A 16,331-nucleotide genomic window follows, 5' to 3' on the forward strand; every position below is an offset into this window, starting at 1 on the left:
TTGTGTTGCATAAAAAAAATAAGTTAAATAAATTATAATTATATTTCTTTAAATAATTTAATTTATTAAATCGCTATATTTATTTATTATTATTACTTTTTTTTTACATAAATATAACATCTTTATAGATGTTCTTAAGAAAATGGCGGTAACGCGGCACGTGCCAAGAACACGTGCCAAAAAGCCCAACGTCCCCAACGGCTAGTTGCTATAAAACGGCTAGTTCTTTTTCACATCTTCTCTCACCTTCCTCGGACCTTGTTCTCAATCATCACACCTCTTTCTCTAGTTTCTTAATTTTCTCTCACATTCGCACTAAGGATCATTCCACTTCATAGAAAACAGGTTCTTTTTAATTTTTATCACTGGAACCTCACTTTCTTGAAAATTCGAGGAAAGGGTTTAAAGAATATCGAAAATGTGGTCCAACCACAAGAATAATATCCCGGCGAGGGGCTTTTCGACGCCACCGGCGTCATGGAAGTCGCCGCATTGTCCGGCTGTTATGCCCATGTCCGAGAGGAAGAGTGTGTCATCTGGGTGCAAACGTGATCTCTTCCACGTTATTCATAAAGTGCCTGCTGGTGATTCTCCCTACGTCAGGGCCAAACACGTTCAGGTTAGTGATTTCTTTTTGTGGTTTAGTTTCTTGGGTTTTTTTTTTAATTTTTTGAGTTCTATTCCTTGTTTATGTTGTTCGGTTGTTGCTAATTTTTTGAGAATTTGTTTCTGCTTGGAAGCTTTTGTTCTTGAGGAGTATTGATTGGCAAATGAATATGCTCTTGAATGGTAGTTGGAGTTCATAGATTTCTTAGTTTGTTCTTGGATTTTGTTGGGCTTGTTTTGTTTTGTTTTTTTTTTTTTTTTTGTTTGTCAAAGCTGTGGTTCTTGATTACTATTGAACGTTGATTTATATGGTTCTCGTTTTAGGGATTCTTTTCCTCATCTTCTCAATTGTATCTTCTTGGCTGTTTAAGCTAGCACAATGAGGTTTTCTTTGAATAATTGTCTAATTCTTTTGATAATAGATACACCAGTTACTATAGTTTAATGAGTTCTTTTTGGTTTTTGCTGGTAATTCAGTCTGATTTCGTGTTCGTGTTGATTCAATTATTAATATAATTACTTCATCATATATAATTTTCTTATTATTGAGAGTTTCAGCTTTTGAATGCTGTTTAATTACAGGGATGGGCTTTGGATATTTTTGTAATTGTTGTAATCCTTTGTACATTATTGAAGTTGCTTCTTTTGTTACTGCTTCTTCTATTGGATAGCTACCCAATAATCATCTGTTAGGTTACTATGAAAATTGTTAGAAAAATAAACAAGTTCAATGTTTGCTGCAGTCACTTCCTAATATTAAATTGAAATGCCAAATTCTTTCATAAGATTTTATTTTTTCTCTTTTAGTTTAGTTTTTTTGGGATATCAGGTTATTGAATGCCTGCTGATTTGTTTCTTTGTAATTTCTGGATTATTTTTTATGTTATTGGCTTGCATGGGTTTTGGGGGGCGTTTTGTGGTCTCTGAATTAAGGTCTTGGTTGAATTCAAAGGTAACATCTTTTGGCGTATAACGTTCTTCTTTCATGGAATTTTTAGGAGACTATTATCTCTCAAGTTGTTGATGTCTGTGCTATTTGAACTTCTATATGAATTTTGAACTAGTGAAGCAGGGGAAGAATTCATTGAAAAGGAAAAGAGAATTGGATTTAAGAGTTGTGCTTTGATCAACATTGGGAATCCTTAAATAATTCAAGTACCAAAAGATCGACGAAAAAATACAACTAGCATATGTTACTAATAGCCTCAGGGTACTTCCATATTAATTTCATTCGGAAACCAAACTCAGAGTTTGCTTCGTGCTTCAATTTATTGTATTTCCTTTCATATTACACATTTTCTAACATTTCCATTTTAAGCTTCTGGTTTTTCAATGGTTAGAAGATTTCTTGTTCGTGGCATGTTCTTGAACTTAATAGGATTTATCATTCTTCGTTATAGTTTAGATTTTGCTGATGTGTTTTTTGATATTTGATTCCTTAATTACAGTTGATAGAGAAGGATCCAAGCAGGGCTGTTTCCTTGTTCTGGGCTGCTATAAATTCTGGGGATCGGATTGATAGTGCCTTGAAAGACATGGCAGTGGTGATGAAACAGTTGAATCGATCTGATGAAGCAATTGAGGCAATCAAATCTTTTCGTCATCTCTGCCCTTATGATTCTCAGGAATCTTTGGATAATGTGCTAGTTGAACTCTACAAGGTAAAAGCACAATTCTCTTCAGTTTTTTTTTCATTGTCTTGATAAGATCATCTTGTGGTCATGTTAGAATTTTGACTAATCAACTAAAGATTGATCATTTTAAATGAGTGTAACAAAAACACAGGGAATTAGTTCCATGTTTCTAAAGATACTTTCATTATTTGGTGGCAATTGAAGAATGAGTGATTAATATCTTAAATTTATTTGGTTTGTGTTTTCTTAAGATGGTTTTACTAAATAATGTACTTTGTGAAATAAAGAAGTGGAAAAAGGAGAAAAGCTATGGTGGCGTATTCCATATATTTATTTTACAGTTTTCAATGGTATTAGATAATAGGTAAAAACTTTCACCTAATGGATGTCTAATGCAGCCAAGAAAGATTCAATTTATGAATTATTTTTATTTAATTTCTAAATTAAGATCTTTAATTTAGGGTTTAGCATTAGAAAGTGTAAAAATTCTATTATTATTTAGGAAGTGGCATTTTATTTTATTTTGGAAGTTTGATTTGGTAGACTTTTCTATGATCAACAATTAATTTGAGAATGGATAAAATTGGGAATTGTTTTCTCTTCAAAATTTTTTATTTTCAACTTGTCGAATCTGAAGTTGATTTTTGAGCCTTCATGTGCTAAAATCCACAACGATAAGGCTGAGACTGAGACTGAAAAATTTGAGTAATCTATTCTGAAGAAAGAAGCTAATAAGAATCAACATGAGCCTAGGGATCTGATCTTAGGGAAAGAAGAAAGACAAACTGTTGAGAAGGTAATGGAAATTGAAAATTTACGTAATTCTTTTGTTTCTAGTGCATTGAAGAGCATGTCAACTTTAATTGCAGCCGATTATCTGTTCACATGTTTGCAAGGATGTGAACGAAAGAATGTTCTTCATTTCAATCTTATTGCCACCAACCAAGAAGATAGAGTTGTTTGTTCTCAGAATTTAGTTTTTGATTCTTCTGCACTTGGGAAACTTGAGTTTTCTCCAACCAAGGGAGAACGATGCAGTCAAGGAAGATTTTATTATGAATTATTTTCATTTAATTTTTAATTGTAAAATTAAGATCTGTAATTTAGATTTTTAGTATTATGAAGTTTAAAAATTTTATTATTATTAGAAAGTTTTACTATTTTTCTGTTTAGGATGTTTGAATTGGTTTGAATCTGCTTAGTATTTTCTTGTTTTCCAAATTCTAATACTAGTGGGATTAATAGTTCTTATACCTATGTCCTCCAAGTATTTTGTTAGACCTTTTATGATTTAGAATTCATTTGAGAATCGAGAATTTTTTTCTCGTCCCAGTTGTTCTATTATGAATTGCAATGTCCCAATGTTTTCCTCTAAAATTTTGGCCATAATCAATTATGAATTGCAATGGTTTGGGAATGAATTTCTTTACAATTTCGTAGATTAAAAAAATGTACGTATAATTTGCAAGGAATCAAAGATTATGAATTTTACTTCCGTGTTTGCTGACTTTTTTTTCAATGTTTTACTATGCTACTGGTGAGCTATTCAAGTGTTTTGATGGCACTTTTAAGAAGAATGGAGCTCAAATTTGGTTAGACCAATCTCACAAGATACAAGAAGTTTATAAGAGCCGTATCTGCATGTAAACTGCTAGTCACTAGAAACTGAGCAATTTATTTGACATTGTAGTCGCATTAAGTTGTTATATGCACTGGAAATGCAAGAGTTTTTTTCATGATGCATGTGTGACTATTCAAGTGTTTTGATGGCACTTTTAAGAAGAATGGAGCTCAAATTTGGTTAGACCAATCTCACAAGATACAAGAAGTTTATAAGAGTCATATCTGCATGTAAACTGCTAGTCACTAGAAACTGAGCAATTTATTTGACATTGTAGTCACATTAAGTTGTTATATGCACTGGAAATGTATGAGTTTTTTTCATGATGCATGTGTGACTAGTTTCCTGTTTACGTCATAGGAAAATGATTCCATCTTTTGTGTGCAGCAGTGAGGAGATGGTTTACAGTACGTAAAAAAAAAAATTATGTCTTCCAATGTTGCTATATGGAGTTGTAATGTATATTATCTTCTTATTTTTCTGATATCTCAGAGGTCTGGAAGAATTGATGAGGAGATTGAAATGCTTCAACGCAAACTGAAGAACATAGAAGAAGGTATAGCTTTCGGTGGGAAGAGGACAAAGACTGCAAGATCTCAAGGGAAGAAGATTCAAATAACTGTTGAACAAGAAAGATCAAGGCAGATATAAATTCTCTAGTAGATTGTTCTTATCTCTTGTTTTTGGCATGTATCTCCGGACTTTACTTATTTCACCTTGTACCTTAAATGATGCAGGATATTAGGGAATTTGGCCTGGGCTTACTTGCAGCATCATGATTATGGTTTGGCTGAACAGCATTACAGGTAAGTATTCTTCGTTCAAATATATATATTTGACAGAAAAATATTAAATTTACCTAAAGGTAATAGGCTTATTTCCATTTCATTTTTTTTGCTGTGCAGGAAAGCTCTGTCTTTGGAGCCAGATAAGAACAAGCAGTGCAACTTGGCAATCTGCTTGATGCACATGAACAGAATTCCTGAAGCAAAATCTCTGATTCAGGCCATAAGTGACTCCTGTGGAAGCAGACAGATGGACGATTCCTATGCTAAATCCTTCGAGCGTGCTGTTGAGATGCTGACTGAATTAGAGTCAAAATCAATGTTAAAACCAACTGAAGAGGACAAAGAGAACCAAAGATCTTTGACATCGCCTATCACCAGAAAGCTGAAAGAAGTTACTAGCTCTACTGAAGGAGGTCGTGGTTACGTTTCTGGTTTCATGGACTCCAGAAGGTGGACAGATGGACAGATTATTGAACCTTTGCTATCAGATAACCATAATAGAGGATCTTATTTTGGAATCCACCCTGAGAACCAGGGAAACTTCTTTGAATTTAATAACAGGAGTTCAAAATGCTTATCATCTGGACTGACAGGTAGTTCATTGTCTTCTCAACAAAATGGAGTTGACAGTGAATGGAGGAAAGGTCATTATTTTGAAAGCCCGGGTGAAAGGTCTACCTTTTCCAACAAAATGAAAGAAAATTCAATTGGTTCCAGTGGAAAAGGACTAGGTTCAGCAAACAAGAAAATGCTAGATTCCCCTGCAGCTGTTCTATATACGCAACCAAAAAGAGTTTCGGGGAGGTTTGCTGAAGGAGAACAGAGAAGGGTAGGATGGGAAGAGTATACAGTTGAGAAACCATCCGAAAATTTGTTAGCTTGTAGTTGTACTGTCCAGAATCTTGATGGAGAACTAGATTCAACAGATGAGAATTCAGAAGCTGAACTATCAAAGTCAAGGACAGAGGTTGCCCATGGGAAGATCACAGGAGTAACAGTGCTACATCAGTTTTCACAACCCAGGATAAGGACCTTTAGTGGATATGATGACACCCATGTGAAAGATAAAAATGTGATCAAGTCTGATTCACAGCAGGCAAGCTGGAGAAGGAATGCCATGGAAAGTGGTAGCCAGATGGGATCTACAGATGAAGAAACTGATGTAACAGTGCTGCATCAGTTTTCACAACCCAGGATAAGGACCTTTAGTGGATATGATGACACCCATGTGAAAGATAAAAATGTGATAAAGTCTGATTCACAGCAGGCAAGCTGGAGAAGGAATGCCATCGAAAGTGGTAGCCAGATGGGATCTACAGATGAAGAAAGTGATATCAGTCCTAAATTTCACCTGGAGCAAACCATAGTTGTTGATGATGCAAGAAGACAATCAGAAACTTCCATTGATGGCAAATGGGGTCAGAGTTTTGGTATGAATGATTCTGGAAAGGTGAGTCTTGGAAAGAACAGCTCAACCAAATCTGCTAATAAAAGTTGGGCAGATATGGTTGAAGAAGAAGAAGAGAAATTATTAACTGGAAAAGATCTGAGCCCTTATTTTGATGATGATTGGAATTATGAAGAAGAATCTAATGATGAAAATCAGGATTCCAATATAGTTCATCAAACTACTTGTCCTAAGAGTCCAGTAGAAGCTATAAACCAAAAGTTGGAAGCATTTGATCTGAAGGATGGCTACGATACATTCAGCAATGCTGTTTCACCAAGGAATCCAACAGTGCGGCGATCTTTATGTTTTGATGGCAAGAATGGCTTCAATATGAGGAAGAAACACAGGTTGCAGGTTTTCAGGGACATAACCCCTTCTCCGGATAGCCCATGAGCTTGGAGATAAGGCTCAACTCCTCAATATCCTGTGAATAGAACTAATGCGTTTGGAATCAGTTTTGAGTAGAGGGTCCTACTCTTTCTTCTACATCATATTCTTGCCTGGTGAGAGAGTCCCTGTTGTCAAGCCTTGTATGTATATTCAATATTCATCACTTAGTAATTAGTACATTGTAAAAAAGAGAGGTTTGTCATTGAAATTATATGATACGATTGTGTTTCATTGATTCAATTCTGCTATATATGATATAATCCATATTAGCATTTCCTCTTAAAGACTGACAAATCAAAGTGTCTATCCAAATCCCTTTTGGAGAGGAGTTGGTGAGCTTTTTCTTTTTTTTTTTTTAATTGCAAAAAAAGAGCTCCCTTATGTGACGGTCATAATCCCTAGGGCCAGAGTTTGCAGTTAGACGGTTTCATAGCTCCTGATTTAACTTGCTCTATATCCATTCCATAGGGCAGAGACAATATTTAGTCTTTCAACACTAGGGCAAAGATTTGAACCAGACACCTCTAAGTCTAAAGGTTTATTAAGCCACTGCACTCAGCGGTAATTTCGGTGATATAGTATGTATAGGGTTTATAATAATATTTAGAGTTTAAGAGAAGAGTTTATGAAAAATTAACCTCTTTACTTTTAAAAATTGAGAGAGTATATTTTGAGCCAACTTAAATGCATTTATTACAATTAATTTTAATTAATATTGGAGTCCTTTCTATAACAATGCAATCTGGATTTCGAATTCCGAACCTATTTATATACTCAACTCAACTCAACTAAGCCTTTATCCCAAAAATTTGGGGTCGGCTATATGGATTCGCTTTTTCCACTCTGAACGATTTTGGGTTAAATCCTCAGAAATGTGTAATGCTTCTAAGTCATGCTGTACTACTCTCCTCCAAATCAATTTAGGTCTACCCCTTTTTTTCTTTCTATCCTCTAGCCTAGCCTAGCCTAATGTGCTCTACTTGTCTAACTGGAGCCTCCCGTATGTCTACGCTTCACATTACCAAACCACCTCAATCTACCTTCTCTCAACTTATCTTCAATTGGCACCACTCCTACCTTTTCTCTAATACTTGCGGACTTTATCTAGTCTAATATGGTCACCTATTTATATATAAAAAATAAATATAAATTCTCATAAGATATTTGCATGTTAGTAGTGAGTGCGAATGATAAAATGCTCTCTGCTCAGTGCCCAGTTTACTGGCTGTCATCAAGAGAGAAGCAGCAGCTCAAAGAACAACTCCATTAGCCCTACCCTATTCGCCGCCACAGTCGTCATCGCTCACTGATCATGTTGACCTCTTGAAATCAATTACTGATTATAATAACTTTTCCATTTGTTAATTAAGGTTAGAATTTATAGTTGCATTTTTACGTATACTTCGGATTAATACGATTGAAGGTGTGGTGATGGATTCCCAGCTTCTATGCTTTAACCGGACCAACTCCTTCATTAAGCCATACTGACCTCTTCAATTTCGATTGGTTGGTGTTCCACTGCACAAATACCGACCTTCAAATCTTCATTTTCCTGTAGGTATGGCTGTTTTCATCATTTTTCCTGTCTCTTGACATTTGACAGAGTATTTACATTTGCATTTGAGGAAAAAGATTTTTGGCGGCAAAGAAACTATACAGCTAAAAATCAGGAGTTTAGTTCGAGAGAATGGTACTGATTTAGTAGAAGTTTCATAGTAATGGTGATATTCATGATATATTGTTGCTTATGGGTATGAAATGCTGCATAAATAACCGTATTTTGGGGGTTAGTTTTAATCATAACAAAAGCTTTTGGCTTTTACGTTGTGTTGCTTGATGTGAAGGAAAGTGAATTTCTATGATGTGTTGTCTTGACAGGATGCTTGATGTGAAGGAAAGTGTCTTGACGGGATGCTTGATGTGAAGGAAAGTGAATTTCTATGATGTGTTGTCTTGACAGGATTAACTTCGAACAGAGTAAGGTGTGCAATGAAATCTTATCAGTTATCTGAACTTAGTCGTACAGAGGTTGAAAGCCTGAAAGCTTGTCCTCGAATTGATTGCTCTTCAATTTTCAACAAGGTAAGCCTTCGTTTCATCTCCTAAAGGGACGTTTGTTCTTCTTGAGGTATTTTTTTCTCCAAAAAAATAAATATCATTTCCACAATTTTTCATACATCCTTGATCGATGATTTTCTTTCTTTTTTTTTTCAAAAAAAAATGTTTTCAGGTCAACCCCATTGTTGATGATGTACGCAGCAGAGGTGATGCTGCTGTTAAAGAGTTGGTGCTCCTTATTATTACTGTTCTTATTATTGTCGTTGTTGTTATATAAGCTTTCTTTCCTTTCTATTTTCTAGCCATATCCCCCTTTTAATGTCTCCCAAAGACTTTATGTAGCGAGAACTCTTTTATTTCACGAGCACAATTCTCTTAGTTATAAGATCAGCCTCTTGATTGTTTATATGAAGTTATACTACAAGATTTGGCAAAGTCAAGTTGGAGAGGACCGTTGAGAATGTATCTGAGCTTCCTGACCTGGAGGTAATTTTCTTAAACATGTCCTTGAAGGCTAGAAATTTTCTTTTATCTTCTAGTTTGTTATGGCGAGTCATTTATATAATTTACCTTCTTTAGACCTTAATCCTTGGAGTCATGTCAAATTTTTCATTTGTTGTAATCCAGTGGTTCATTTTTCCCATTACAGCTAGATGCAGCTGTTAGGGAAGCATTTGATGTGGCATATGACAACATATATGCATTTCATCTTGCTCAAAAAGCAACTGAAAAAAGTGTTGAAAACATGAAAGTAAGTCAATTTTAGTGGTTGGTTCTTGGTTTTACCTTAATTTTTATAGATATAAAGTTTATTGTGTTACGAAATATTTCAGGGTGTTAGATGCAAACGGGTGGCCAGGAGCATTTCTTCTGTAGGCCTTTATGTTCCAGGGGGAACTGCAGTTTTACCTTCAACGGCTCTGATGCTTTCAGTTGCAAGTTGATTAGATGTATTGTTAAATTACTTCGACTGGTTCAAGGGTCTATAGACTTCATTATTAATTTCCAATTTCTACGAGAGGACATTTGGTTGACGTTTTTGTTCATTCCATAAACCAGCCTGCGCAGATTGCTAGATGTAAAACCATTGTTCATGCAACTCCTCCAACTGAGGATGGCAGCATATGCAGGGTACTTTTCCATTTGAAATATGCTATAAAGATTTTGTCTATTGAGAGTATTTTCCCCCTAATGTTGTTCGAAATTTGAAGAGAGAAGAGGGCACAGAGATAAAATGAAGGCTAATATACTTACTGATTTGATTTTATGTCCTCTAGGAGGTACTGTACAGTGCCAAGAAGAAGGCTGGTGTCACTCACGTCCTTAAAGCTGGTGGAGCTCAGGTTTCAAAACATTGAACTTATGACCATATTTAGTTGTGCATTTGGATCTTTTATGTGTTTATCAACTTTATGTTATCATGAATTTGTTAATTTGCAGGCTATATCAGCCATGGCTTGGGGTACGGAATCATGCCCTAAGGTAATTCTTTTCATCAACTTATTTGTGTGTGTGTGCTTGTTTATTCTTTTTATAGTTTACTAATTTAGGAAGTATTTTGCTTGCTATTAAATTGATGGATAAAAAAAATGTGGCCTTCTCCCTCTATTGTTCATTTATGCCATATTTGTTTATTAATTATAAATGTCAGATTCCAACTGAAACATTATGAAAAATCTGCAAAACTAGCTCTAATATGAATAAGAAAGCCAACAGAACTCAAATTTGATAATTTCGTTGTAAATTAATCTCAGAAATATTTTGCTTATTATTGAATTGATTAATTTTGTCTCTCTTAAATTGTTTTCATTAATGCCATTTATGTGTAAGATATTGTAAATTTCTAATTCCAACAGAAAATATTATGAAAAATTTCAAAATAATTGAAATTTTAATTAGAAGGCCTATATATTGAAGTTTGATGTATTAATTGATAATCTTCTTTTTGGATATGGGATGGTTACATGCCATAGAGAAGGGGGAGATCATCACACGTTGGTCAGTTTGTTAATAATTTTGCTTATGGAAAATAAATTTAACATAAATTTTGGATTATTAAAAATATTTTATTATCAAAAAACTCTTAATAATTCAATAAGTCTGTTGTCAAATTTCAACCTTCATTACAAACTATCTGGAAAAAAAAAAGTTTTAATAGAAAATTTGAAGTTTGAATTTTCAAAAGAAGGCAATCTATTTGATTATTGCAACTTGCAGGTTGAGAAGATTTTTGGACCAGGAAATCAGTATGTCACAGCTGCCAAAATGATTCTCCAAGTATGTACATGTTTCTCACTTGTAGAACTATTTTATATTGGCTGCATGCATGCCACAGAAAAGGCCAAAAATGCCTAGAGCCAGTTATGATCCTTCTGAAGTACAAGGGTGTTGGGAAGGAGAGATTGGTGATAGTACCGTAGTTATGTGGAATGCAGCAGGTTGTGGTATGGGGATGGGAGTGTGGTGCGCTTCTTGGTTATATACCGGCTACTTTGGGGTAGGCTTAACTGGTTCGCTCTTGATGATGTGGTATGATTAATGTAATTTTTTTATAAGTTTGTGATGAAATAAAAATTAAAAGTAAAAATATAATAAAATAAAATATGAAATTATAAATTTCATACAATAACTAATTTCATTTTTTTTTTAAATTATTAAATTAGACTGGTTTTGAAGAAGTAAAATAGAAATTAAAAAAAAAAAAAAGAAAATGCCACATGATAAAAGAACCTTTTTCAAAGAATTTTGTATTAATGGTGAGTTTCTTAGTTTTTTGGAAAATTTCTTAGTTCTTGATATATTTGATAGATATAAATATGACATAAGATCTATAAAATCTGTAAACTATTATTAAAATAAGATTATTTATGTATAATTTTAGATAAAGCAACTAATAATAATTAAAATAACATTTTGGAAATCGTAATAATAATCTGGTGCCAATTTATTTAGTTGTATTTGAAAATGTTTCAATTTGTTGTCCTTCAAAATAGTTGTGATCTTTTAATTAGTTGTTTTTGGGCCAATAACAGTAAAACACAATAAACAATAATCTAGAGAACCCAAAATATCAAAGATGACTTCAAATTTTAAAAGGCTTTTAGGGCCATAAGCTTCCAGTTTCTTGATGGGCTAGATAATTCAAAGAATTATGTCTTGTTGTACATTTAAAAAAATAATTGTAAAAATGCTCACTGACAAACTTTAAATCTTCCAACTGAGTGGTGGATATACAACTTTAATTGCACCTACACCAACCAAGCTCCCTTTTTTCAACTCCATTTGTTTCATCTCTTAATCTTCTTCTTCTTCATCACCTTTTGTTTAAACTGTCTCAAAATTTTTTTCTTGGTCGTTTCTTCTTTTCTTTGTCTATCACAAAGACTAATCTTCTTCATCCCCTTTCTTCTGAGAAGTAAGAACTCTTCATGTGATGTCTATGAACATTACTGGTACTGTTATTTTATTAAAGAAAAGAAAAGAAAAGAGAAGAAAAACTGAGAACAAATGAACAATTTCAGTTACAATTCTTTAATTCCTTAAACTTCTTCCCTCATGTTCGCTTTTCCTTTTATTATGTGCCAAGTGAATCGGATTGCTTAATTAGGCGATCCAGATCATGTCCCCAAGCAACACAATCTGGTATGCAAAACACTCAATCTGGGTCGTGCAACCCGGGGGGGGTGGGGGGTGGTGTGGCGGGGGGAGTGGGAGAAGAGGGAACAGGTGAATAAATATGGACAGCACCACCCTTCAGCATTTTTTACATGAAGCAGCTGTGCTGCCTTTAAAAATATATTATTCAAAGTTTGATCATACTATGTTAATGAATTACCTTAAGTACGGGAGGCTGGAAAACTCTTACTCTTGTTGCTTTTATTTCTTTGATAGAACAGTGAAGCAATGATCTCAATTGACATGCCAGCTGGACCTTCAGAAGTTTTAGTCATTGCTGAAAGACATGCCAGTCCTGTTCATATAGCTGCAGATTTACTATCCCAGGTGCTTAACCTTTTTTTTACTAGTATTACATTATTCTTCCAAAATATGCTCATTTCTGGTGAACCACATACATAGGACCTGTTATCATGTTTGCATCTGATCCTTCTTTGTGAATTGTAATGAAATTATACATTGTCATAGACTTGATTGTAAATAGACTTGATTGTAACTAAAAGCCAATCAAAATGAAACTTACTTTGAAGAAGAAACAAGATGCAATTATATTTAGCTGTTTTTACCTGCCTTAAATGATACACTTTTTTTATAATATGAAGTGTGTGCTGCATCATATTTATTTTACCATAGACATAACATGTACATTGAGTTTTTTATGGGCTGCAGGACACTAGAAACCCTATTGTCACTGATTAAAAGATGTGGCGACCATGTTTCATCAGTTCAACATGAAACACTAACATTGCTTCTCTTTTTGTTGTTGAATTTTGGCTTACGATCTCTCATTGATATTATTAAATGAAATCTTGCCTTTTAGATCATTCTTCAAGCCTTGATTAGCCATTTCTACAGAACATGAATTGTTACTGTACGAAAATTGCTTATGGCTTTCATGATTTATTCATGGCTCTATCATACTTGATGTTTTGATAAAAAAAACATTATTTATATTTTTCAGGCTGAGCATGGCCCTGATAGCCAGGTTGTTCCTGTAATTGTTGGGAATGGCGTGGATCTGAAAGCTATTGAAGAGGAAATCATTAAGCAATGTCAAAGCTTACCAAGAGGAGAATATGCTTCAAAAGCACTGAGCCATAGTTTCACTGTCTTCGCTCGTGATATGGTTGAGGTTAGTTCTCTGCTCCTGCCTCAAGTTTTCACAGCTTCAAACCTACTTATAGTTGCATTATCTGTATTATTGGAATCCAAATTTTTGTAGAATAGGATTGATGGTAGTTACTGCAGCCATAATAGTTTGCACTTTCGGTTGCTGATGTTGGCAGGCTCTGCTGATTAAGTTAAAAATGAAAAATGTCTGTCACAAACCCTGCCCATATCTATTACCCTCAAATTAATTTTATGGATGACAGTCTCTTTGGTGATTGCCACCTCAAAGCTTTGATTAATTCTGCTTTTCTAGTTGTTTAACTGTGAAATTGCTGTATTGGGTTCTGCAGGCCATCTCCTTTTCAAAACTTATATGCACCTGAGCATCTGATTGTTAATGTAAAAGATTCAGAAAAGTGGGAGAGTTTTATTGAGAATGCAGGTATGGTACAAACCTACAATGCTGTTTGTATACTGAATTCTGTTATTTTCTTGTAATCACTGCTATTACTGTATTTGATTCTATTATGACCATCAATTTCTACCTCAATAGTGGCCTTTTAGATCTTGTAACTATTGCTGCAAGATAATAAAGGTATGGTCCTACAATGCTGTTTGTATACTGAATTCTGTTTTTTTCTTGTATTTTTCATCACTGCTATTACTGTGTTTGATTCCATTATGACCATCAATTTCTACCTCAATAGTGGCCTTTTAGATCTTGTAACTATTGCTGCAAGATAATATTTTTCCCCCAAACTTCATTTCCCCTTCAATGTAAGTATATTTTTTCCCTGGTAACCGAGTTGAATTTTAGGTCATTTCAACATAGAATTTATAATTTTTCTTGATGGCTTTAGTAAGGTTGCATAAAGTGAGATGGACACCGGTATTTGTTATCATCCTTTCCTGTTAATTATCAATACTGGTACTGCCAACTGGGATTGGCCCAAATTTCTTCATTTTTTGCTTTATGGTACTTTCTACTGTGACTATTTGGATTCATGCAAGTGATCATTTTAACATGCCCTAGATGTTACAGGATATTTTCAAAAACCAAGCCAAAAAAACTGAATTGAGGCAGTGGAGTTCGGTTTTTTTGGTTTCAATTGAATAATGCTTACTCCTATCATAATGAGAGCAAATTTCTTCTCAAAATCTTATTTCCCTATTCTCTGAACCATATTATTCAAACTGACCTTCCACTGTCAGTTCAACTGTTGAATTGTGACCCGTGACTAAAAATAGTTGTTCACACTTCACATATAGAACTGTAGATGCAAGAAACCACAAGACCTGCATTAAACTGTAGTGGAACTGCACAATATTTAATTAAAGTGCTCAGTTAAATTGTCAGATTATGCTTACTTCTTAAGGATAAAAATAAATTTCTATCATATATGTTATTTAAGTCAAAAATATAAATGTGAAACATGTTATTATATTTTTATTGAAGTTATGATGAAAATCAACGGCATCAAACTTATTTGTCTTTTCAGTTTTATGCTTTGGTTCAGTCCTAAAGTCTATGCTCCAACACCTTTGAGGCCCTTGGAGAAAAGAGGGAACATAAAACCAAGCCATATATGTGCAATCAAGCATCATAAAACAAACAAATTAAAAATTAAAACATTAATGATTGCCAATGCAGGTTCTGTTTTCTTGGGCCAGTGGACGGCAGAAAGTGTAGGAGAATTATGCAAGCGGGACAAACCATGTCCTCCCAACATATGTATATGCAAGGATGTATGGTGGAGTGTCCTTGGATTCTTTCCTTAAACACATGACTGTACAATCTTTGACGAAGGAAGGTCTGAGAAAGCTAGGTCCATATGTTGCAACGATGGCTGAAGTTGAAGGGCTGGAAGCCCACAAGAGAGCAGTAACTCTCAGACTTCAGGATATTGAATCCAGACAAGATCACAATGTGAGATAATTATTGAGCCTGCTCCCAATTGTAATATTCAAGAAAAATTTCAGGAATAGAATTCTTGCCAACCGAATGTTTCACTGGAATTGGTGCTCTTTATCAATGATTTAAGGCTGGGACATAATGTTTATTCCCTGTTTCGGTTAGCTAATTCATCATTTTCGTTGTTTCTTTTTGCTTTTTGCTTAGTCATTAATATTTCGTAGGGGAATCAAGTTGTTTGTAGCGAAGGATTTCAAGGATGCCATCAAGCAGTTCTTGGAAGTCAAGTGAAAGGGTGATTGATCAAAGTTCTGTTTTTTCCATTTCCTTCAGAAAACATTCAATCATTCTATGACCACTTGCATTCAAGACCGCGTGATAGACGTTACGAAAAATGTGAAGGACTTGAATTTGTATTGTGTGCTACAACTGTTACCTTAAGCTTAAGGTCCTGTGGTATACCCTCTGGAAATCTATATCTGCTGCTGAGTCAAGGGTTGTTCTTTTTTTCAATTTTTTTTTTCAATTAATGATGAAATTCGAGATATTATCCAGAAGAACAAAAAACCTGGTATCGGAAAGACCACAGTTGCTTACTGCTATGCTGAGAGGTATGTTTACATTTGAGGAGTTCAAACCCCACCTGGCTTTTGGCTTTTGGCTTTGGACAAGTGCTTAGAAGTTTACGGTATATTAGTTTATTTTTTGGCCATAGGAGCTTTCCGCCCCGTCCCATCAGGAAAAGGTCGAGAAAAAAAATTCTCACATATCAAGTCTTAGATAAAGAAAAAAAAAAAGGAGAATTATTTTATGATTAAATTTATTAGTAAAATTCTCTCGTATTAAAGAGAAAATTTATTTTATCATTAAATTTATTAATTTTTGTAATATTCTTAATTTTTAAATAATTATATATATATATATATATATATATATATATATATATATATATATATATATATATATTCTAACCCTAATATTGTGGACTTCGCATATGTACTTTCATTTCGTGAAAATTCGATTGTCGCCCGGATCTGTAATTTCTGGCCGAGCAGATAAGCTGCTAGACAATTTCAGAACCGGATCA

At 34.2% G+C, this 16,331-nt stretch overlaps 1 protein-coding gene and 1 pseudogene across 1 annotated transcript; both read left to right on the forward strand.

Annotated features, from left to right (window-relative positions):
- Nucleotides 1-6,729, forward strand: LOC110650570 (uncharacterized). The gene is made up of 5 exons (XM_021805600.2): nt 1-619; nt 2,055-2,267; nt 4,354-4,502; nt 4,599-4,667; nt 4,767-6,729. Exons 1-5 carry the CDS (start codon nt 419-421, stop codon nt 6,490-6,492), a joined length of 2,358 nt encoding a protein of 785 aa, XP_021661292.2. The 5' UTR covers nt 1-418; the 3' UTR covers nt 6,493-6,729.
- Nucleotides 6,730-8,442: 1,713 nt separating this feature from the next.
- On the forward strand, nt 8,443-15,438 carry LOC110650541 (histidinol dehydrogenase, chloroplastic-like; annotated as a pseudogene).
- The last annotated feature ends 893 nt before the right edge of the window (nt 15,439-16,331 follow it).

Source organism: Hevea brasiliensis, chromosome 17 (assembly GCF_030052815.1).
Source record: "Hevea brasiliensis isolate MT/VB/25A 57/8 chromosome 17, ASM3005281v1, whole genome shotgun sequence".
Taxonomy (NCBI): Eukaryota; Viridiplantae; Streptophyta; class Magnoliopsida; order Malpighiales; family Euphorbiaceae; genus Hevea; species Hevea brasiliensis.